Source organism: Entelurus aequoreus, linkage group LG15 (genome assembly GCF_033978785.1).
Source record: "Entelurus aequoreus isolate RoL-2023_Sb linkage group LG15, RoL_Eaeq_v1.1, whole genome shotgun sequence".
In the NCBI taxonomy this organism is placed as follows: Eukaryota; Metazoa; Chordata; class Actinopteri; order Syngnathiformes; family Syngnathidae; genus Entelurus; species Entelurus aequoreus.
In genome coordinates, this window is record NC_084745.1 from 44,434,079 (window position 1) to 44,458,703 (window position 24,625).

The window sequence follows — 24,625 nt, forward strand, 5'->3', positions numbered from 1 at the left end:
GTCAACACTTCCTGCTTCCTGTTAAATTGCAACTTGTGATTGGATACTCGCTTTGGACTGACAAGTGAGTATCCAATCACAGTCTCGTTAACATCAGGCTACCTAGATAGGCTACTGTCAACAACTTGTGATCTGATTGGCTATCGCAACTGTCTATCAACTCTTTGTGTTCTCTAATTCATCTGCTAACGGTCCCGATGAGTATCCAATCACAGGACACGTAAATGTCACGTTCAACGTGAGGCCATCTAGAAGGCCTTACTGACAACAACTCTGATTGGCTATCACAATTATCTATCAACTGTATGTGTCCGTTCACTTACAGTGCACAGACATTGTTGATTCTGAAGGCCCCGGGCACATTTGGTACCGCATGGCAACATAAGCTAGCTGAATTCTGATTGGATACAAACTCTAACCTAAAAACAACAGCACTGGAAGGAGCATAATATGACATGAAGAGAATATGAAATATGTTTAGGGAAAGTAAATAAAAAAATAACTTCTGATCATGATTTCTGGTTATGTTAGCCCAGCAGAGAAGGCCTTGCTGGCCCTGACGGCTCACCACTGGATCATACCAATATCGGATCGGGACAGCCCTGTTCTAGACGATGGTGACTCAAGTTTCTGGGCTTTTTTAAATTGAGTACAACTGCAAATGAATCCAGCATGGGGCCAAATAAGGTTGCAAGTGCCAACACTGTTGTACAGAAGGTGAGAAACAACAATGAATTTAAGAAAGAAATGGCAGCAAAGGTGGCATCCGTGTGATGTCTGATGTTCATTTATGCATTACAGTCATTTAACCCTTGTGTAATGTTCATATTGTTGTTACTCAGCCAGCGTTTGTGGGTCTGATGGACCCGTTGCATTTTGTGGCCTCACAATCAAACACTTTTATGTTAAAATACTGAACAGATGTTTACCTTTTCCCAATAAACATCTGTTCAGTATTTTAACATAAAAGTGTTTGATTGTGAAAAAAATAAAAATACTGAACAGATGTTTACCTTTTCCCAATAAACATCTGTTCAGTATTTTAACATAAAAGTGTTTGATTGTGAGGCATTAAAAGCCACAAAATGCAACGGGTCCATCAGACCCACAAACGCTGGCTGAGTAACAACAATATGAACGTTGCATGAAAATTTCTCTGCCAGTTTCTGCATCCCACAGGGATTCTTCTTTTGTGTTTCTGCACCTGCGGTTCCCACGCAAGGTTGCAACATTGTTTGTCAACACTGTCTGCTCTCATTTTCTCGCACATTTGACCCTCTATCAATCAATCTTTATTTATATAGCCCTAAATCACAAGTGTCTCAAAGGGCTGTACCTACACTCTGTCCTCCTCCTGTCTAGTCCTGCTGTGTGTGTGTGTGTGTGTGGTACACAGAATATCAATTTCCACACTTCTATTAGCCCATCTTATATGTAATATAAATGTGTAGGGGGGGGTGTATGGTGTGTGGTCATATATGTATTCTGATATATGTTCTTCACAGAAAATGAGCTAAAGTCAGTCAGTCTCAGTTTGAAAAATTAATTAATTGTATCATTTTTCTTTTAATAAAAATCGAAAACGGGTCCCACAGATCCGAACACCACACAAGGGTTAACTGTATTTCACTTAGTTTTCTGCATGATTTGTGTCCATAAAATGTGGCTGTCTGGAACGGATTGATCACATTTTCATGGGTTTATCGGTTTTTGTATGATTCACTTTTCGTCTGACCTTTTGAAATGGATCACTAACGAAAAGGGAGTTATTACCGTGCCGTGATTGGACGCGGGTATGCCATGACTACCAGCTAAGTGGCACTTTGTGGCGACACGTCCAATCAGGTTGCCGTCAGGAGGCGACATATCACAACGCAATGCTATGATACGCCGTGATGAATTTATCTTTTTCAACACAATGACCTCATCTCTCAGCGTCCACATGTGATTTCTGTGGAAATTGTTCTGCGCCCCCTTCCTTTTTTTTTTTTTTTTTTTTTTTACCTCACAGTCTCGCCCTAAAAGCCTTCCGTACATTTCCGGATAATGACACCGTGGTCATCTTTGTGGCGCCAGAGGAAGATTAAGCACCACAGTGACGCGATACAAAGTACCTCAGCCTGCCTTTTAGGTGAACGCATGTTTGATTTTCCTGCAGATGTTTCATTAGGCAGCATTAAGATGTGAAATATGTCAAGTTACCGCTTATAATGGCGGCGGTTCAGCCGAACACGGGAACCGCTAAGAGCAACAGTTCGGACCGCATATGGCGCTCTTATTAAATATGCAACAGGACTCGCCTCAAAGTCACTAATTACAGATGGCCAGACAGAAAAACACTGTCAAAGTGATGCATCCTAGAATATGAGATCTCCAGCCAGCCTTCGGAGAACATAACCCAGGGCTGTTCAACTGGCGCCCCGGGGGCCAAATCCGGCCCGGGAATGACACCGTAGCCCCCCTGAGTTCACTTGGGGGCATACTTGCCAACCTTCCCCATTTTCCCGGGAGACTCCCGAATTTCAGTGCCCCTCCCGAAAATCTCCCGGGGCAGCCATTCTCCCGAATTTCTCTCGATTTCCACCCGGACAACAATATTGGGGGCGTGCCTTAAAGTCACTGCCTTTAGCGTCCTCTGTCACCTGAAAAGGAGACTATTATATACGTCTCCATTAGGGCTGCAAAAACTAATCGATTCAATCGATTAAAATCGATTATTAAAATAGTTGCCGATTAATTTAGTCATTGATTCGTTGGATCTATGCTATGCGCAGTTTTTTTTTTGTTTTTTTTTAAATTAAAATGTTTTTTTTTTTTTTTTTTTTTTAAATAAACCTTTATTTATAAACTGCCATATTTACAAAAATGCTGAGAAACAATAATCAAAATAAGTATGGTGCCAGTATGCTGTTTTTTTCCAATAAAATACTGGATAGGATAGAAATGAAGTTGGTCTCTTTTATCCGATTATTAATCGATTAATCGAAGTAATAATCGACAGATTAATCGATTATCAAATTAATCGTTAGTTGCAGCCCTAGTCTCCGTTATCCATAGGTTTATCTATAACCCATAAAGTAGGCAGGCACGGAGCTATTTCTCAACGTGTGTTTATTTCAGCCGGCACGTTAATACACTGACACACAACATCCGGATTCCCATCATGCATTGCTTCAACACTACGGCAAGTAGTAATGTCCAAAAACATAACAGAGACGAAGCAGAAGAACGAAGAAGAGACATGGCGTCGACGAGTAAGACATAGTCTTCCCAACGTGTCCTGGGTCTTCCCCGTGGCCTCATACCGGTCGGACGTGCACTAAACACCTCCCTAGGGAGGCGTTCGGGTGGCTTCCTGACCAGATGCCCGAACCACCTCATCTGGCTCCTCTCCATGTGTGCAGCGGCTTTACTTTGAGTTCCTCCCGGACAGAGGTGGGTAGAGTAGCCAGAAATTGTACTCAAGTAAGAGTACTGTTACTTTAGAGATTTATTACTCAAGTAAAAGTAAGGAGTAGTCACCCAAATATTTACTTGAGTAAAAGTAAAAAGTATGTTGTGAAAAAACTACTCAAGTACTGAGTAACTGATGAGTAACCTGTTCGTTTAATGATGACGGCAACAAATAATGCACAAAAACATAAAAATAGCAATGAGCAAATTCAGAGCCAGAAATATCTCTTAAGCAACTAAAACAATAATATATATTAAATAATTATACATTAACATAAAAAAAAAAAAATTAAGGCAAATTGAGCCACAATAACTTAAAGGCCTACGGAAATGATTTTTTTTTTTATTTAAACGGGAATAGCAGATCCATTCTATGTGTCATACTTGATCATTTCGCGATATTGCCATATTTTTGCTGAAAGGATTTAGTAGAGAAAATCGACGATAAAGTTCGCAACTTTTGCTCGCTGATAAAAAAAAAGCCTTGCCTGTACCGGAAATAGCGTGACGTCACAGGAGCTAGTATTCCTCACAATTCCCCATTGTTTACAATGCAGCGAGAGAGATTCGGACCGAGAAAGTGACGATTACCCTATTAATTTGAGCGAGAATGAAAGATTCGTAGATGAGGAACGTTACAGTGAAGGACTTGAGAGGCAGTGATGAACGCGAAATGGACATTCAGTGCCTTTTATCTCCACGACAATACATCGGCGAAATGCTTTAGCTACGAGCTAACGTGATAGCATCGTGCTTTAACTGCATATAGAAACAAAAAAAATAAACCCCTGACTGGAAGGATAGATAGAAAATCAACAATACTATTAAACCGTGGACATGTAAATACACGGTTAATGCTTTCCAGGCTGGCGAAGGTTAACAATGCTGTGCTAACGACGCCATTGAAGCTAACTTAGCAACCGGACCGCACAGAGCTATGCTAAAAACATTAGCTCTCCACCTACGCCAGCCAGCCCTCATCTGCTCATCAACACCCGTGCTCACCTTCGTTCCAGCGATCGGCAGAAGGACGAAGGACTTCACCCGATGCGTTTGGCGGCCCGGAGACGTAGGAAGTCAAGGTGAGGTCGGCGGCTAGCGCGTCTGCTCTCCAACAAAGTCCTCCTTTGTTGTGTTGCTGTAGTCAGCTGCTAATACACCGATCCCACCTACAACTGTCTTCTTTGCAGCCTTCATTGTTCATTAAACAAATTGCAAAAGATGTCCAGAATACTGTGGAATTATGAAATGAAAACAGAGCTTTTTGTATAGGATTCTACGGGGTACCATAACTTCCGTTAAACTGACTTCGTCACGCGCATACGTCATCATACCGCGACGTTTCAGCCGGATATTTCCCGGGAAATTTTAAATGTCACTTTATAAGTTAACCCGGCCGTATTGGCATGTGTTCCAATGTTAAGATTTCATCATTGATGTATAAACTATCAGACTGCGTGGTCGGTAGTAGTGGGTTTCAGTAGGCCTTTAACAGCACCATAGGCTCAGTAGGCAGAGATTACAAAGGAAAATAACAAGTTAGCCTTTACGCAAACCATAAACTGATAGGTGTGAGCTGCACCTGAGAACACACTGTGCACTTCTGATTGGTGTTTCTATGCATGCGTGAGTGTGTGTGCGACTGTGCGTGTGTGTGTGTGTCTCTCTGTCTGTCTGTCTGTCTGTCTGTCTATGAGGCTGCAGTGTGTTAATAAATGTCCCCACACGATGTACATTTGACAGTGATTCATAGCAGGGAAGCTAACATCAGCCTACGGTGACAGCCAAAATATCTACTAACGTTACTTACCGCGATGTGCTTCCTCAAATTTGACGTTGAGTTCATGTAAGCTTAAGCTTGTTGTTTGCCGCTGAAACTTTATATGCAGTTAATCATGTGACCGCCTGGCTCTGTTTGATTGGTGAAACGGAGTCAAACGTCACCAGTGACTGTATTTGATTAGTGAAACGCAGGCATGCGATAGATCCTACTTTGAGGTCTGTCTGACAAACCAAAACAAACAAAGCGTGCATTAACAGATTGATAAAAAACAGTAGCGAGTAGCGAGCTGAATGTAGATAAATGGAGCGGAGTAAAAGTAGCGTTTTCTTCTCTATAAATATACTCAAGTAAAAGTAAAAGAATGTTGCATTAAAACTACTCTTAGAAGTACAATTTATCCCAAAAGTTACTCAAGTAGATGTCACGGAGTAAATGTAGCGCGTTACTACCCACCTCTGCTCCCGGATGACAGAGCTTCTCACCCTATCTCTAAGGGAGAGCCCCGCCACCCGGCAGGGGAAACTCATTTCGGCCGCTTGTACCCGTGATATTGTCCTTTCGGTCATAACCCAAAGCTCATGACCATAGGTGAGGATGGGAAAGTAGATTGAGTAAATTTAGAGCTTTGCCTTCCGGCTCAGCTCCTTCTTCACCACAACGGATCGATACAGCGTCCGCAAGACGCCGCACCGATCCGCCCGTCGATCTCACGATCCACTCTTCCCTCACTCGTGAACAAGACTCCGAGGTACTTGAACTCTTCCACTTGGGACAAGATCTCCTCCCCAACCCGGAGATGGCACTCCACCCTTTTCCATAAACCAACATAATCTTGTAAAAATTTACAATCGCTGCATTTAACCTCAGTTTGCTCACTAAGTTTGGTGCAGATTCTGCAATCGGACTTGACGTCACGTCCGACACAAGGTAGAGAAAATTGGTATCGTTTCATTTGACGTGGATTGGTACTCTGTAGTGCAGAAGGAATTTGGTCAGTGTCCAAAAGAAGTACCAAATTCAATACTCTTTGTGTTTGTGAGGTTCATAATAATAATATTTCTATGAATTATGTCCAACAGCCTGTTTGGAATATACTGTAAAGCATGATTCCCAAATACACCAACATTAGCAATTGGAATTTCAATTCTACTTCCTTGAATTTGAAATGCAGTTTTACTTGCTGTTTGCAACCTTAAAGGCCTACTGAAATGATTTTTTTTTTATTTAAACGGGGATAGCAGATCCATTCTATGTGTCATACTTGATCATTTTGCGATATTGCCATATTTTTGCTGAAAGGATTTAGTAGGGAACGACGACGATAAAGTTCGCAACTTTTGGTCGCTGATAAAAAGCCTTGCCCCTACCGGAAGTAGCGTGACGTCACAAGCTGGAGTGCTGCTCACATTTCCCCATTGTTTACACCAGCAGTGAGAGAGATTCGGACCGAGAAAGTGACGATTACCCCATTAATTTCAGCGAGAATGAAAGATTCGTGGATGAGGAAAGTGAGAGTGAAAGACTAGAATGCAGTGCAGGACGTATCTTTTTTCGCTCTGATCATAACTTAGGTAAAAGGGTTCATTGGATTCCACACTTTCTCCTTTTTCTATTGTAGATCACGGATTTGTATTTTAAACCACCTGGGATACTATATCCTCTTGAAAATGAGAGTCGAGAACGCGAAATGGACATTCACTGACTTTTATCTCCACGACAATACATCGGCGAAACACTTTAGCTACAGAGCTAACGTGATAGCATCGGGCTCAAATGCAGATAAAAACAAAAGAAATAAACCCCTGACTGGAAGGATAGACAGAAAATCAACAATACTTATAAACCATGGACATGTAAATACACGGTTAATGCTTTCCAGCTTGGCGACGATTAACAATGCTGTTGCTAACGACGCCATTGAAGCTAACTTAGCAATGGGACCTCACAGAGCTATGCTAAAAACATTAGCGCTCCACCTACGCCAGCCAGCCCTCATCTGCTCATCAACACCCGTGCTCACCTGCGTTCCAGCGATCGACTGAAGGACGAAGGACTTCACCCGATCATCCGTGCGGTCGGCGGCTAGCGTCGGCTAGCGCGTCTGCTATCCAAGTAAGTCCTCCTGGTTGTGTTGCTACAGCCAGTCGCTAATACACCGATCCCACCTACAACTTTCTTCTTTGCAGTCTTCATTGTTCATTAAACAAATTGCAAAAGATTCACCAACACAGATGTACAGAATACTGTGGAATTTTGAGATGAAAACAGAGTTTTTTGTATTGGATTCAAAGGTGTACCAATACTTCCGTTTATCTAGTGACGTCACTCGCATACGTCATCATACAAAGACTTATTCAACCGGACGTTTAGCGGGAAATTTAAAATTGCACTTTATAAGTTAACCCGGCCGTATTGGCATGTGTTGCAATGTTAAAATTTCGTCATTGATATATAAACTATCAGACTGCGTGGTCGGTAGTAGTGGGTTTCAGTAGGCCTTTAATTCAAATGCATTGAATGGAATTGGAATTTGGGGGACAGTCTCGATTCACTTTGCACACACAACGCCACAAGACCAAAGCATCTTGGCAGAGGTAATACTTCTGATGAGATCGTTTCTTCATGCAAGAAAACGTAGATGTCGTTTGGAACTGGCTAATTGCTGGTGTCATTCTTGGATTGTGTTCTGTCCATTTGGTGTTCGCGTAAACACTTGTTGTCATTCCCCAAGGCTGAAGAACGCAGGCATTGCTATTCTTTGGCGGTGATTTGCCAGAAGGGAGTCTGGTCCCGTCTGTTCCTGTTCCTGGACCACGAACAGACGTTTTTTCACGGGAGACTGAGCCAACAGAGACAGAACAATCAACATCCCCCGTGTCACATTTCAATTTCCCTGCTAGGTCACGTCCCAGCAGCCATGACCACGTCTAACCCTAATTGATAATTAATCAATACAGACTAGGGATGTGCGTATCGATCCTGTGGTATCGATATATCGATACTCACACGCTACTCATTTGGCATCACTTTTCTGAAAAAAGTATCCATATAAACCAAAAAACGGCGTGTGGGGGTTGCAAGCATCACTTTCAGATGTTTTTGATGACTTACTTAACTTACTATGTGCTGGGACACCCCTGTACCTGGCAGAGTATAGAGCTGGCCCAGTCACGTGACAGGAGACAGCCAATGAGCGTCGTCAACGTGCAACACACACACACACACACGCAGCCAGCCGACAGCGATGCAGCCAGGCATATCCAGTGTTGTCCAACTGTTGACTTAAAACAGGCATTGTTTTTTTTTTTTTAGTAATGTTTACTGAATTTTTTTTTTTAAATGATTATCCTAAATTCAAATAATTTCCACACAGGGGAATTTACTGTTAGTTGAAAATTGCTTGAGTATTTAAAACAAGATAAGAAAGAGATACAATTTGGAGATTCTTCATCTTTGCATTACAGTTTTATTTTTTTCCAAGAAAATCTTGAATATATGATTGAATGTGATTTTGGTTTTAATCTGTAACATGATTTCTTACATTTCGAAAACATTAGCCTATTTCATATTTCATTAATTGCTAATTATATCACAAACTTTAAAAAATAACTGCAGCTTCTTGCAATTCGGATTTCACTGTTAATTGGAAAGCCCTAATATTTAATTATTATTATATATAATATATAGTTAATATTATATATAATATTTAATTTATTTTTCATATTTATGTTATTTATTTTAATTTTACTTTTATTGTATATTGACCATAATAAATGTGGTATAAATGGTCTGTATTTGTCTTGTGATTTGTCTTAAATAATAACAATAGTAATAATATTTTTGACTGACAAAAAATTGCCAATAAGAAATTATTGGTATCGGTATCGGTATCGATGAAAATGCAAGAAAAAGTATCGGTATCGTATCGAATCCTAAAAGTGTGGTATCGCCCATCCCTAATACAGACCGTTACTGATGGTCAGTAGGAACATGAATAAACAGCTTAATGAAAAACTATTCTAGGACTTTTTGTAGCTTATTCTCGTAAAAAAAAATGTGTAGGATTCCGACAAATAAAACTGTCATTCAAATTAGGGAAAGGGACAGTTTTGGCAAATTTTGCGTTTCTCCTGGTTTTGTGTCTGTTTGCTTGTTTTGTATCCAGCTGGTCCCCAGGTGTCTGCTAATCAGCGCCGTCCTTTCCCAGGCGTCTTCCTCAGCTGTCCCTGTTTTGTAATAATTATCCCCCTTGTCTTCACCAACTAGATTTTTCAACTAGTTTTTTCCTGCCAACACATTTCGGCGAGGAGCATTTTTTCACAAGCTTTCTGTTGCAAACTCTTTGGTACTTTGATGTAAAAAACCCAAAACCTGTGAAGTTGGCACGTTGTGTAAATGGTAAATAAAAACAGAATACAATGGTTTGCAAATCCTTTTTCAACCTATATTCAATTGAATAGACTGCAAAGACAAGATACTTAACCTTCGAACTGGAAAACTTGGTTATTTTTTGCAAATATTAGCTCATTTGGAAGTTGATGCCTGCAACATGTTTCAAAAAAGCTGGCATAAGTGGCAAAAAAGACTGAGAAAGTTGAGGAATGCCCATCAAACACTTATTTGGAACATCCCACAGGTGAACAGGCAAATTGGGAACAGGTGGGTGCCATGATTGGGTGTGAAAGCAGCTTCCATGAAATGCTCAGTCATTCACCAACAAGGATGGGGCGAGGGTCACCACTTTGTCAACAAATGTGTCAGCAAATTGTCGAACAGTTTAAGAACAACATTTCTCGACGAGCTATTGCAAGGAATTTAGGGATTTCACCATCCACGGTCCGTAATATCATCAAAAGGTTCAGAGAATCTTTAGAAATCATCAAATTACAGACCTTCGATCCCTCAGGCGGTACCGCATCAAAAAGCGACATCAGTATGTAAAGGATATCACCACATAAGCTCAGGAACACTTCAGAAAACCACTGTCAGTAACTACAGTTGGTCGCTACATCTGTAAGTGCAAGTTAAAAACTCTACTATGCAAAGCGAAAGCCATTTATCAACAACACCCAGAAACGCCGCCGGCTTGGCTGGGCCCGACCTCATCTAAGATGGACTGATGCAAAGTGTAAAAGTGTTTTGTGGTCTGACAATTCCACATTTCAAATTGTTTTTGGAAACTGTGGACGTCGTGTCCTCGGGACCAAAGAGGAAAAGAACCATCCGGATTGTTATAGGCGCAAAGTTGAAAAGCCAGCATCTGTGATGGTATGGGGGTGTATTAGTGCCCAAGACATGGGTAACTTACACATCTGTGAAGGCGCCATTAATGCTGAAAGGTACATACAGGTTTTGGAGCAACATATGTTGCTATCCAAGCAACGTTATCATGGACGCCCCTGCTTATTTCAGCAAGACAATGCCAAGCCACGTGTCACAACAGTGTGGCTTCAAAGTAAAAGAGTGTGGGTACTAGACTGGCCTGCCTGTAGTCCAGACCTGTCTCCCATTGAAAATGTGTGCCGCATTATGAAGCCTAAAATAAGTTGAAAAAGATTTGCAAATCATTGCATTCTGTTTTTATTTACAAATTACACAATGTGCCAACTTCACTGGTTTTGGGTTTTGTAAGTGTTGCACAGAATTTTCTAGAGGTGTCCGGAAACAACTCCAATATGGAGCCTTGAGTATGAGCCAATACCGATATCAGCGTGAATCACACATACTTGTATTATTCTGTAGAGTGGAATGTTATGATCAAGGTCAATTAACAATGGTAGTTATGAAAAACACTAACCTCATGACAGACTTGTGCTTTCTGAAGTGGAGTGGTAATTTCTTTTTTGGGGACTACTCTTGCAATAAGCTCATGATGCAGAAAGTTGAGTTTTTTACTGGATCATTTCTCATATTCTTCTGCCTTGGAGAGTTTGTGTGTGCAAGTAATATGCGACTGTAATTATCTGAAGCTTGTTTTTATTGACAAATGTGCTTTTTCAAACTTCTTACGCAGCTTGTGTGCTGTTGTTGTGTATAGCTGTTGTGTTGCTGCTAGCTCCTTTTGTAAATGACTTCACTTAAATACAAAAAAAAAAGACCAACCCGTGTGTTTTCGGGCTTTGCAGAGCCAGTATTGCTGATGCTGAAACTGATACTTTCGACTTGTCATGTCATGGTTAGGGATGAACACAAAGTACCGTATTTTCCGGATTATAAGGTGCACTTAAAATCTTTTTTTTCCCCTCAAAACGCGACAGTGCGCCTAATGTACCGAACAATTCTGGTTTTGCTTACCGACCTCGAAGCAATTTTATTTGGTACATGGTGTAATGATAAGTGTGACCAGTAGATGGCAGCCAAACTTAAGAGATACGTGCAGACTGCACTATGATGGTAATATGACTCAAGTAAACAACACCAACATTTTATAATGTTCCATTGAAAATATAGAACATTACACACGGCGTTTAAAAATCTATCAACATTTTTTAGTACGACTTTGGTAAGCTATGAAGCCGCACCGCTTGATGGATTGTACTGTGCTTCAACATACGAGTATTATTATGGTGTGTGTATAAGGTAAGACATATCTGCCGTTTTGTTTCGCAATATTATGCAAAAGCAACTTTTCTTACCTTCTGGTACCTGCTGATCTGTATTTGGGATCTGCATAAATCCTGGAAATTTGCACGCGTCCCCCTTTGTAGTCCGTGCCGACACCGTAGTCCATAAACTTTTTCTTTTTCTCTATTTTCTTGTTATTGGACATTCATCCTCCGCTGTTGCCATTTCTAATATAAAGTAGTGTAAAGTTCTTACTTATATCTGTCAGTAAACTCGCCATGAAAGCGCTAAAACATACCGGTGTAGTGAGTTTACATTATTCACCCAAGGAACTTTAGTTATCAGAGAGTTCCGGTCGGACGATTTTTCACGGGACACATTTCCGGATTGTTCTTGTTTCCGGATGAGGAGATGCTGCTCCGTTATTGATTGAAGTAAAGTCTGAATGTCATTAAAACAGTTAGCTCCATCTTTTGACACTTCTTCCACTCCCGTCCTTGCACGCTACACCGCTACAACAAAGATGACGGGGAGAAGACGCTGTCGAAGGTGAGCCACGTAAATAAGACCGCCCACAAAACGGCGCATCCTGAAGCGACTGTCAGAAAGCAACTTCAAGATGATATGTAAAACATCATCTATGCAACATTTTGACCAAAGAACCACCATTACATGTTATGTAGACCACAAGGAAGTGTTTACCATTTAGAAGAAGAAAAAAAATATGACTCTTTTAATGCGCCCTATAATCCGGTGCGCCTTATATATGAACAATGATCAAAAATAGACCATTCATCGGCAGTGCGCCTTATAATCCGGTGCTCCACATAAAAAAAGACACGGGTGGAGTCTGAAAATCAGCTTTAAGGAATCACAAATAAGAAAGCAACACCACACAAAAGTTTATACCACAACAGTAGTTCCTCCTCAAAAGTCACACACGCTAACAAGAATCAGTGTCAGACATCGAGCTTTACTCACGACTGCCGCTACCGCTCTTCATCAACCTTCCTCCTGAACGAGTCGAAGTGGAGGCACGTATATAAGACCGCCCACAAAACGGCGTATCCTGAAGAGACTGTCAGAAAGCGGCTTGAAGATGATCTGTAAAACAAAATCCATGCAAAATCTTGACCAAAGAACCACCATTACATGTTATGTAGACCACAAGGAAGTGTTTTAAATGTAGACAGAAAAATCCCAATTGGTCCCATTTAAGACTTAAAAAGCAGGTTTTTATTCAAGACGTGCCTGCTGTGAGACGTTACATGATGTTGGTGGTGTACAACCTCTTGTGCTTATAAAAATGCCTGTTTGCACATCTTTATATACACCAATTACATTTAGTACCGATGAATATCGGTATCGATAAGGAATGTTGATATTGGTATCAGTATCGATAAAATCCTAACTATTAGGGGTGTGGGAAAAAATCGATTCGAATCGCGATTCTCACGTTGTGCGATTCAGAATCGATTCTTCTTTTTTTTTTGGCGTCATTTTATTTGAACTTTATTTTATTTATTTTTTTAAATTAATCAATCCAACAAAACAATACAGAGCAATACCATAACAATGCAATCCAATTCCAAAACCAAACCCGACCCGACCCAGCAACACTCAGAACTGCAATAAACAGAGCAACTGAGAGGAGACACAAACACGACACAGAACAAACCAAAAGCAGTGAAACAAAAATGAATATCATCAACAACAGTATCAATATTAGTTACAATTTCAACATAGCAGTGATTAAAAATCCCTCATTGACATTATCATTAGACATTTATAAAAATAAAAGAACAATAGTGTCACAGTGGCTTACACTTGCATCACATCTCATAAGCTTGACAACACACTGTCCAATATTTTCACAAAGATAAAATAAGTCATATTTTTGGTTAGTTTAATAGTTAAAACAAATGTACATTATTGCAATCAGTTGATAAAACATTGTCATTTACAATTATAAAAGCTTTTTACAAAAATCTACTACTCTGCTTGCATGTCAGCAGACTGGGGTAGATCCTGCTGAAATCCTATGTATTGAATGAATAGAGAATCCTTTTGAATCGGGAAAATATCGTTTTTGAATCGAGAATCGCGTTGAATCGGAAAAAAAATCGATTTTGAATCGAATTGTGACCCCAAGAATCGATATTGAATCGAATCGTGGGACACCCAAAGATTCGCAGCCCTACTAACTATATATATATCCCTATTCATGATCATTGAGTATTTTTGTGAATTTGCCTCTTAACTATGGTTACGAGACCAAGGGGAAATTATGTAATGCAGATAAAAATGTTGTTTTAACCAAATAAAAGCTAAAACAATGTAATACTATATACACAAAATAAAAAAATCACTATTGCAAAATAACCCCCAAATATCAAAATGTAAACAAAACAAGAATAACCTTTGTTACACGCAAATATTTGAAAAAGGTGTGCCTGGAAATACTGTATAGAAGAGACACTAACAAAAGTATCGACCCCATCAGGCTAGTATCCTATACCAATACCCACCTTGGTATCGATAATATTGATATTTAGATCGATACGTCCACCCCTTGTGTATTTATTGAAGGACATTTAGATGTTAAACGACTGTAGTAAACACCCTGCAGGACTGCTTGCATAAGAGATTTTACATCCTATGCTTGTTTTTGTTTTTTCGATATCGGACTGATATCTGAAATCAATATCGGATCCAGAAAACCCCTAAATCTTTCCTAAATTGTTTGTGCCATTCCAAACTTGATGACTTCAGGACAGTAAATTTGGGTATTTCTTTGAGCGGTCAGCAGAGGACCAGCTAAGTACGACTTAACAGAATAGAATATAACTTTATTGTCATTGCACTTTTAAAATGTACATTTGTTTTGAGTACAACCCGTCCAAGAACAGACATAAAGTATACAGGGGTAGACAGAACAGGAAGACTGATGGGTTGCCACCTAGCGGCGTCCCGTAAAGACGTAGGAAGGAAAGATAAACAATCAATCAATCAAAGTTTACTTATGTAGCCCTTAATCACACATGTCTCAAAGGGCTGCACAAGCCACAACGACATTCTCGGCTCAGATCCCACGTCAGGGTAAGAAAAAACCTCAACCCAATGGGAACAACGAGAAACCTTGAAAGGGACCACGGATGTGGTCGGATGACCGGTGCAATGGATGCCGAGTGGATACGGTTAATAATGTGAGAATCCAGTCCTTAGTGTGGCCAGCAGGGGATCCTTGTGTCTACATGCAAATCAGGGCGCAGAGATGTCACAGACTGATGCATAAGGACTGGTCCAAATATGGAGAGAGGAGTAGGAGAAAAAAAGCAACTCCCAAACTAAGCTCCTATTGGCAGTTTGAGACCAGAAAAATCGTCAAGCAATATGATCACATACTGCGACACGTACAACTTGAGACTTGCAATGGGGGCACTGCTCAGTTGTCCATCAAACTGCAGGCGGTATTGTTCTTAGAATCTTTGTATAAAGCAAAAATAAGTTGTTTTAAGAATAACTCCTAAAAGAGAAATGCAAGGTGACTTAAAGGCCTACTGAAACCCACTACTACCGACCATACAGTCTGATAGTTTATATATCAATGATGAAATCTTAACATTGCAACACATGCCAATACGGCCGGGTTAACTTATAAAGTGCAATTTTAAATTTACCGGGAAACTTCCGGTTGAAAACGTCTATGTATGATGACGTATGCGCGTGACGTCAATGGTTGAAGCGGAAGTATTCGGACACATTGTATCCCAATACAAACAGCTCTGTTTTCATCTCAAAATTCCACAGTATTCTGGACATCTGTGTTGGTGAATCTTTTGCAATTTGTTTAATGAACAATGAAGACAGCAAAGAAGAAAGCTGTAGGTGGGATCGGTGTATTAGCGGCTGGCTGCAGCAACACAACCAGGAGGACTTTGACTTGGATAGCAGACGCGCTATCCGACGCTAGCCGCCCACCGCATCGATGATCGGGTGAAGTCCTTCGTCGCGCCGTCGATCGCTGGAACGCAGGTGAGCACGGGTGTTGATGAGCAGATGAGGGCTGGCGTAGGTGGATAGCTAATGTTTTTAGCATAGCTCTGTCGAGGTCTTGTAGCTAAGTTAGCTTCAATGGCGTCGTTAGCAACAGCATTGCTAGGCTTCGTCCGGCGGTAAAGCATTAACCGTGTGGTTACAGGTCCAGAGTTTGGTAGTATTGTTGATCTTCTGTCTATCCTTCCAGTCAGGGGCTGATTTCTTTTGTTTATATCTGCATTTAAGCACGATGCTATCACGTTAGCGCCGTAGCTAAAGTGCTTCACCGATGTATTGTCGTGGAGATAAAAGTCACTGTGAATGTCCATTTCGCGTTCTCGAATCTCATTTTCAAGAGGATATAGTATCCGAGGTGGTTTAAAATACAAATCCGTGATCCACAATAGAAAAAGGAGAAAGTGTGGGATCCAATGAGCCAGCTTGTACCTAAGTTACGGTCAGAGCGAAAAAAGATACATCCTGCACTGCACTCTAGTTCTTCACTGCACTCTAGTCCTTCACTCTCACGTTCCTCATCCACGAATCCTTCATCCTCGCTCAAATTAATGGGGTAATCGTCACTTTCTCGGTCCGAATCGCTCTCGCTGCTGGTGTAAACAATGGGGAAATGTGAGGAGCCCTTCAACCTGCGACGTCACGCTACTTCCGGTACAGGCAAGGCTTTTTTCATCAGCGACCAAAAGTTGCGAACTTTATCGTCGATGTTCTCTACTAAATCCTTTCAGCAAAAATATGGCAATATCGCGAAATGATCAAGTATGACACATAGAATGGATCTGCTATCCCCGTTTAAATAAGAAAATTTAATTTCAGTAGGCCTTTAATTTTGCTGTATTAATGTATCTTTGAGAGTTCTACTTGGAACATGTGCGTTTGTAAGGTTTGCAAACGCAAAAATGTTTTTTCTTCCAGAATATGACAGTATTGTTCTTAGAATCCTTAGAAAATGTGTTTGAAGCAATCAAAAATATTTCAAGGATAACTGTCAGGTTCAAACACCGATGACATCTATTAGACAAGACAAGAAGCAAATGAATCAAACAGAGACAGGATTCAATTTAGCTCATGAGGAGAAACATCTGGGGCTGCACACTCAGCTACAGCCTCCCACCACGCTCTGAAGGCAGTCTCAACGCGCTCCTCCTTTATTTGGGCATTTTCTGATTACATTACATTACATTACGCAGCTGCTCCTAGGGGAGGGGGGTCATCAACAGCTGCCGCACTCGGTCATAAACAGTTGAAAGAAAAGGTGCCTGGAGGGGTGTCAGGTTTTCCCCCTCTGTTTTATAGACCTCGGGTTATGACCAGGTCTTCCTGTGGCTGTCCAATAGATCAAAGAAACAGACACCTCCACGTCGCATCCCATCGCACACAGTGGAGGTTTACAAGCGGTAGGCCTTTTGCTTGATAAGAACAAAGACAGCTTTTGTCTTCTCGCATGGGAAAACAAGTTGTGTGATAACTTATATACAATTATTCTGACAATAACTCCCAAACCAAACATGCAAAATGTCTAAATTTGGCTGTACTAATGTATCTTAGTCAAATCTACCTGGAACATGTGCTTTTATAAGGTCTGCAAACGCAAAAATAAGTTGTTTCCTAAATCTGACAGTATTGTTCTTGGGAATCCTAAGAAAACGTGTTTGAAGCAATAAAAAGTTGTATCAAGGATAACTCCTTAACCAGAAATGCAAGATGTCTTTCTGTAATTTCGGTAAAGGAATCCAGTTCAGCCCAGCCCTTGCAGCCGGATCATGACTAGCCATAGCACCAAGGTAAGTAATCCAGAAGTGGAGAAGAAGAAATGTTAAGATAAAAACTAAGTATATAAATAAATGTTGCAGTGAAAGTGCAATGATAAAGTTGCTTGAATCAAATTAAGAACGGTTCGTTCCACCTGCGTAGCAGCAATCTAGCATGAAACACTTTACTTGACAGTTGTCACAATTTCATCGAAGCTCGCCTTTAGCATTCACAAAAAGCACCATATTTTGGTGATACAATAAAAAAAAATTAAGTTTAAAGTTTCACTGCACATAAAATAATGATGTATAATGATTTTTTTGTGTCACCCATAGATGTCACCGTATGTACTTTTTTTCCCCTCAAAACTCGACAGTGCGCCTTATAACCCGGTGCGCCTAATGTACGGAATAATTCTGGTTTTGCTTACCGACCTCGAAGCAATTTTATTTGGTACATGGTGTAATAAGTGTGACCAGTAGATGGCAGTCAAACATAAGATATATGTGTAGACTGCACTATGATGGCAATATGACTGATGTAAACAGCACAGACATTTTATATGTTCCATTGAAAATGTAGAACATTACACACGGCGCTCAAAAATCTATCAAAATGTTTTAGTATGACTTTGGTAAGCTATGAAGCCGCACTGCTTGAAGGATTGTCGGCGCATTAAACATACGAGTATTATTATGGGGTGTGTATAAGGCAGGGGTGTCCAAAGTGCGGCCCAGGGGCCATTTGCGGCCCGCAGGTCATTTTTTGAAGGCCCCACGGCACATTTAAAAAATATGATTGAAAAAAATTAAACACATAAAAAGTGGTATAAAAGAGCAAACAGGTGAAATGTAACAAGAAAATGTTACAATGTTTACTCTAATAACACACAGCTGCCATGCAGGCTGTTTCTTTCTTTAAAAAATAATAATGAATCAAAATCAATGTCATTATGAATTATTGACCTATTAAAGGCTCCAATTATGTCACATTAAATATTCCACTTTGAAATATTTTTTTGGGGAAAATGTTGCATATTTTGTGTTTGCCATACAAAAAACTGAGCAGTTTTTTTTTAAAAAGAAGGGCCTAAAACGAACAAACAAAAAACACAAACAACAATAAAACTTATAATTGACGGATAGATTGGAAGTTGATCTCGAGATTATTGTGTTAAAAGTAAACAGTAATAAAAAATTATAATTTATTTTTTAACACTTTAATGAGTAGGACCCTTTTGGATCCCCGATAATTTTAGAGTGATTTGTTTTTAAGTGCCATTGCTCAAAAAATAATAATGAATTAAAATCAATGGTGTTATGAATTATTGACCTTTTTAAGGCTCCAATTATTATATAATCTCAAATATTCCACTGAAAATTTTTATTGGGTGAAAATATTGCATATTTGGTGTTTTTTCCATTAAAAAAAATTGGTTTTCTTTGACAAAAAGAGCATACGACTTAAATCTTTAAAAACTTTATATTGACAGATAGACCTAATGTTGATCTAGAGATTTAAAACTTTAATAATAATAAAAATAATACTGAATAATGACATACCGGTATTTTTAATTTTTTTTTTTTACCAAAACCCTTTGGGGTCCCCGGGATCAAGCTTGAGTGGAGGCATAAATGTATATTTTTTATACATATATTGTATTGGTTTTTGAAATAAAAAATATCAAAATGGCCCCTGCTTGCTTTGATTTATCAGTGTGCGGCCCTCAGTGGAAAAAGTTTGGACACCCCTGGTATAAGGTAAGACATTATCTGGCGTTTTGTTTCGCAATATTATGCAAAAGCCACTTTTCTTAGCTTCTGGTACCTGCTGATGTGTATTTGGGATCTGCATAAATCCTGAAAAATTGCGCGCGTCCACCTTTGTAGTCCGTGCAGACAACGTAGTCGATAACTTTCTTCTTTTTCCTCTATCTTCTTGTTATGGGACATTCATCCTCTGCTGTTGCCATTTCTAATATAAAGTAGTGTAAAGTTCTTACTTATATCTGTCAGTAAACTCACCATGAAAGCGCTAAAACATACCGGTGTAGTGAGTTTACATTATTCGCCCAAGTAACTTTAGTTATTAGAGAGTTCCGGTCGGACGTTTTTTTCACGGGAAACATTTCCGGTGTGGTTGTTTCCAGATGAGGAGATGCTGCTCCGTTATTGACTTAAGTAAAGTCTGAATGTCATTAAAACAGTTAGCGCCATCTTTTGACACTTCTTCCACTCCCGCCCTTGCACGCTACACCGCTACAACAAAGATGACGGGGAGAAGACGCTGTCGAAGGTGAGCCACGTAAATAAGACCGCCCACAAAACGGCGCATCCTGAAGCGACTGTCAGAAAGCGACTTGAAGATGATCTGTAAAACATCATCTATGCAACATTTTGACCAAAGAACCACCATCACATGTTATGTAGACCACAAGGAAGTGTTTTACATTTAGAAAAAAATAATAATAATATGACTCCTTTAATGCACCCTACTATTCCGGTGTGCCTTATATATGAAAAAGATTGATAATAGACGGTGCGCCTTATAATCCGGTGCGCCCTATGGTCCGGAAAATATGTTAATCTTATGTGTATCAGCTAATCTCTACTTTACACTCTTAAAATCAATGGAAATTTGGCATATTTATGATCATATTTAAGTGCACAATTATGACTATTTAACTAAATTCATATACAGTGGGCCCAGAATTTGCTGCTATGCCTTTGGATCCAGTATGCAGAATCCGAACAAAGAAAGACAACAAAACTAAACACCCGACAGTGCAAATCGTCTCCCCAAGCTGTTTATTATTTATTGTTGAAGACTTGCTAAGCCATTTTGGTTTATTGTTTTAATTCTCAACTTGCCGACTGTGCAATTGTCAGACATCTTTGGGGTTGAAGTGTATTGCAGTGCCCGCATGTACAGACACGTCGCGTACCAAGAGAAGTAGGCACAACAAAAGGAGTCACAACATGCGCCTGAGTCCCGCTGCTCGCTCCTATCCAAGTGGGGACACCCGACTGTTTGACACGGGTGACAGCGGAGGCGGGAACACCAAACCCCGCGGTTCTGATCTGATCTCATTCCGCGCTGAGAAAGGTCAGTGTGTTGGTGTCATGAAACAAACATGGCAGATATCAGTGGACGCCCGGTCCTGGAAACACTTTACAATACACTCGTCACCCTTGGACCGAGCAGGCACAAGACATCGATACAACGTTGATGACACGTACATGTCCTTTAAAACTGACTTTGAAACAACTTTGGAAAATAGTTATAATTGTAAATTGGTTGGGAAATGACCACATTGCAATGGTCAAATCAACGTCACAACCTGACATTGAATGAACGTCGTCAAAAAGTATGTTGTTTCAACATTATGTTGGAGTTGTGACCAAAATTCTACAGTCAAATCAACGTCAGAACCCAACATTGATTAATTGTTAGAATAATTATGTATAAATTATCACACAACTCTTATGCTTAAGGGCCGTTGCTATAGTTATTATCAATTGTGTTGAAGTAGTACTTTATCTGTGCAAAGAGACGACTTGCAAATCCAAAGATTGGAAGTCGTCTCGTATCAGCGTCTGCGTCCAGGAACGGCCCGCTGACTGCCAAGGCCGAACACCGCCGTGACGCAGACAAAGCAGAGACAGGGCGAGATCACAAATTTAACTCTGTCTCTGAAACAACGTTGGAAAATAGTTGTATTTGTAAATACGTTAGATCCACGTTGTTGGTTGGGAAATGACCACATTTCAATGGTCAAATCAACGTCACAACCTGACATTGAATAAACCTTGTCAAAAAGTATGTTGTTTCAACGTTATGTTGGAGTTGTAGAATTTTGGTCGGGAAATGACCAAAATTCTACGGTCAAATCAACGTCAGAACCCGACATTGATTAATGAAAAAGCATGTTGTTCCAACGTTAGGTTTGAGTTGCTCAACGTCAGGACCTAATTCAACACATTCTCAACGTTGTTTTAATGTCTTGTGCCTGCTGGGGAGAGCTTCTTCACATTTAGCTTCATCTTCATCCTCCTCCACTTTATTCATCATTTAACCTTAAAGGGGAACTGCACTTTTTTTTTTAAATTTTATTTTGCCTATCGTTCACAATGCTTAGAGACAAGAAGACAAAAGTTGTTGCTTTTTTTGCTTTCTGACATATAAAAATAGTCTCGTTCTTGGTAGATAGCAATGCGGCTAATGGGAGCAATCAATTCTACCTCTAAATCACTATCAAAATGCATTCAAAAAACGTCAACGATACTTCATTTCCGTAACCCATATAATAACCAAACTGTAGCAACATTGTTATTGTAAGAGCGAACACTGAGGAACTCTTTTTGTAGCATAGTAACACATCGGCGTGCTATGGTATTAGCCGTAAAAGCTAGCTACGGAACACCTTTGAGTTTGTAATGCACAACACAATGCGATAGGACAATCATATTAAAGTATCTGTAAAGTAAAGTATTATTTCATGTTTTGTTTTTACACAGCTAGCCAGATAGCGTGATACATGCATGACATGCTGCGTGTATCATGATCAATATAAAGTGTGACTGACTCAATGGACAATTGTCTGTTTGGTCCAGCTGGCAAGGGATATGGTTCCGGTTTATTTGGGTAAGCACGGCACTTATGCCGAAATAGCTTGGCTTTAAATTGCACATTTTGCAGCTTCCAGTCATTTTCACCTTACTCTATCGGCTTCCGTCTGCTCCAATGTCTCACTCTTCCTTCGTGCTAGCTTCCTCCATAAATGCAGGTTCAAAAAGATAGAGTTGTTGTCAGGTTCAAACACTGATGACATCTATTAAACAGACAAAGAAGCAAGGACTTAAACAGAGACAGAATTGGCTCAATGAGGAGAAACCTGTAGACCTGTACCCTTGGACAGTGTCCCACCAGGCTCTGACGAAAGATTGTACGCATCCTCTTTTATTTGGACTTTCCCTGATTACATGGCAACAGCTGTTTCTAAAGGAAGGGGGTGGGGGTCGTAAACAGCCGTCGCCTTTGGTTACAAAACAGTTCAAAGAAAAGGTGCCTGGAGGGGGGTCAGGTCCTGCTTCCTCTCCGCTTTGTAGATCTCGGGTCAAGACAAAATCTTCCTGTGGATTACAATACATCAAAGAAACCCACACCTTCATGTCGCTTCCCATCCTACACAGTGGAGTTTTACAAATAAATAAATGATAAATGGGTTATACTTGTATAGCGCTTTTCTACCTTCAAGGTACTCAAAGCACTTTGACAGTATTTCCACATTCACCCATTCACACACACATTCACACACTGATGGAGGGAGCTGCCATGCAAGGCGCTACCAGCAGCCATCAGGAGCAAGGGTGAAGTGTCTTGCCCAAGGACACAACGGACGTGACTAGGATGGTAGAAGGTGGGAATTGAACCCCAGTAACCAGCAACCCTCCGATTGCTGGCACGGCCACTCTACCAACTTCGCCACGCCGTCCCCAAGCCTTTTGATTGGTAAGATCAAAGACAGCTTTTGTCTGCTCGCCGGGAACTCATTGAAACAAAGTTTTGTGATAACTTAGATAGAATTATTCTGACAGTTTTGAATCCTCGTTTGTTTAAAGGAGCCATATGTAATAATTTCATGTCAAGTCATCATTAAATGGCCCTGATATGTCAAAATCATGTTCTTTTTGAATATCTATATAACTGATAACGGTAAGTCAGCCGGGATATGCTCATTTCAAAATTAGATTTACAGCCCAAAATATTGTTATTGTTTTCATTTCAATGCCCCGCCCTCCACCGTTTGACCAATTAGAAAAGTCCATGAGTGTGTCACATCCAGGTTGCCAGTTGCACACCGCCCTCTTCGTCTGGCTACTGCCTCTGGTAAAGTTACTAAACATGTCAGACCTTAGTAAATCTAAAAGTTACCGTTTTTAATTTATTCATGACAAAGCCAGGAACAAAACGAGGATTTGTATCAGGGATGCCTTTGAAAGATGGAGACCATTGAAGGCGGAGAAGATTTTTTCATCTGACGCCAAACTTGCTAATTTCCTCCTTGATAGGTAAGTAAGGCATTTACGTTTTCTTATTACTTGTAATAAATGGAAATGGAGATTTCGTATGTAAACTATATTGTCCAATACAGTCTGTATGTAGCTAGTATGTTCGTGCAACGAATGCTTAGTGTGATAGTGCTTAGCTCCTAGTGTAAAGCTTAGCATACTAGCCCGGTCAATGACACATCGACATGTAGGCTAACGGGGGAAATATATGCCTGTATGTCAATGTGTCATCCTGTTGGAATAATCATGTATATATTATCACACAACTCTTATGCTTAAGGGCCGTTGCTATAGTTATTATCAATTGTGCTGAAGTTGTATTTTTCTATCTGTGCAAAGCTGGCAATCCAAAAGATTGCAAGTCGTCTCGTATCAGTGTTGTGTCCAGACTGGACCTGCTGACTGCCAAGACCGGACATCGAGTACCGTTACGCAGACAGAGCAGAGACAAGGCGATATCACGAGTGTCAGCGCATTTGCCTTTCTTGAATCGTCATACATTGTGTCTAACTGGGGTTGCTGAAATTACCCCACCTCCTTCAGCAGCAGCTTCAGTGATGTAACAGGGACCTCCCAAATAAATACAGGAAGCACGTGGGCTGGACTTTAGAGCGTAGTTTGGATCTGTAACTAGAGTACAGCCTAAAAAAACTCCCTCCTCAATTGAGCAAAATTGAACTCTGTCTCTGCATGATTCCTTGCTTCTTGTCTGTTTAATAGATGTCATCAGTGTTTGAACCTGACACATCCAACTGACAGGGCAAAATATATTTTCGACAAATAAAACTATGTGGATATGGGTAGTGTCAGTGCCTATTTCGTTCTCAATATGCTGATACGCTGAGGAAACATTCCAACATTAGCATGGCTAATTGTGGTTTCTGGTACTGTAAAATGCATCAGGCACATATGAGGTGGTATTTGCTTGGCACAATATTGTCAGAAT

The 24,625-nt window shown here is 40.3% G+C and overlaps 2 protein-coding genes across 3 annotated transcripts in view; one reads left to right on the forward strand and one right to left on the reverse strand.

Annotated features, from left to right (window-relative positions):
• Nucleotides 1–841, forward strand: part of mettl4 (methyltransferase 4, N6-adenosine) — a 58,754-nt gene extending 57,913 nt beyond the window's left edge. The window contains exon 10 of one of the 2 annotated variants that reach the window (XM_062021577.1): nt 532–841. The gene's annotated coding sequence lies outside the window, so the exon portion shown is untranslated. The remainder of the gene's footprint in view (nt 1–531) is intronic. The other variant, XM_062021579.1, reaches the window with a different exon arrangement.
• A 6,898-nt stretch (nt 842–7,739) lies between these two features.
• LOC133630322 (uncharacterized) overlaps nt 7,740–24,625 on the reverse strand; it is an 84,497-nt gene continuing 67,611 nt past the window's right edge. The window contains exon 6 of the mRNA XM_062021885.1: nt 7,740–8,075. Within this exon, the coding sequence (XP_061877869.1) occupies nt 7,956–8,075 (120 nt within the window). The 3' untranslated portion in view covers nt 7,740–7,955. The remainder of the gene's footprint in view (nt 8,076–24,625) is intronic.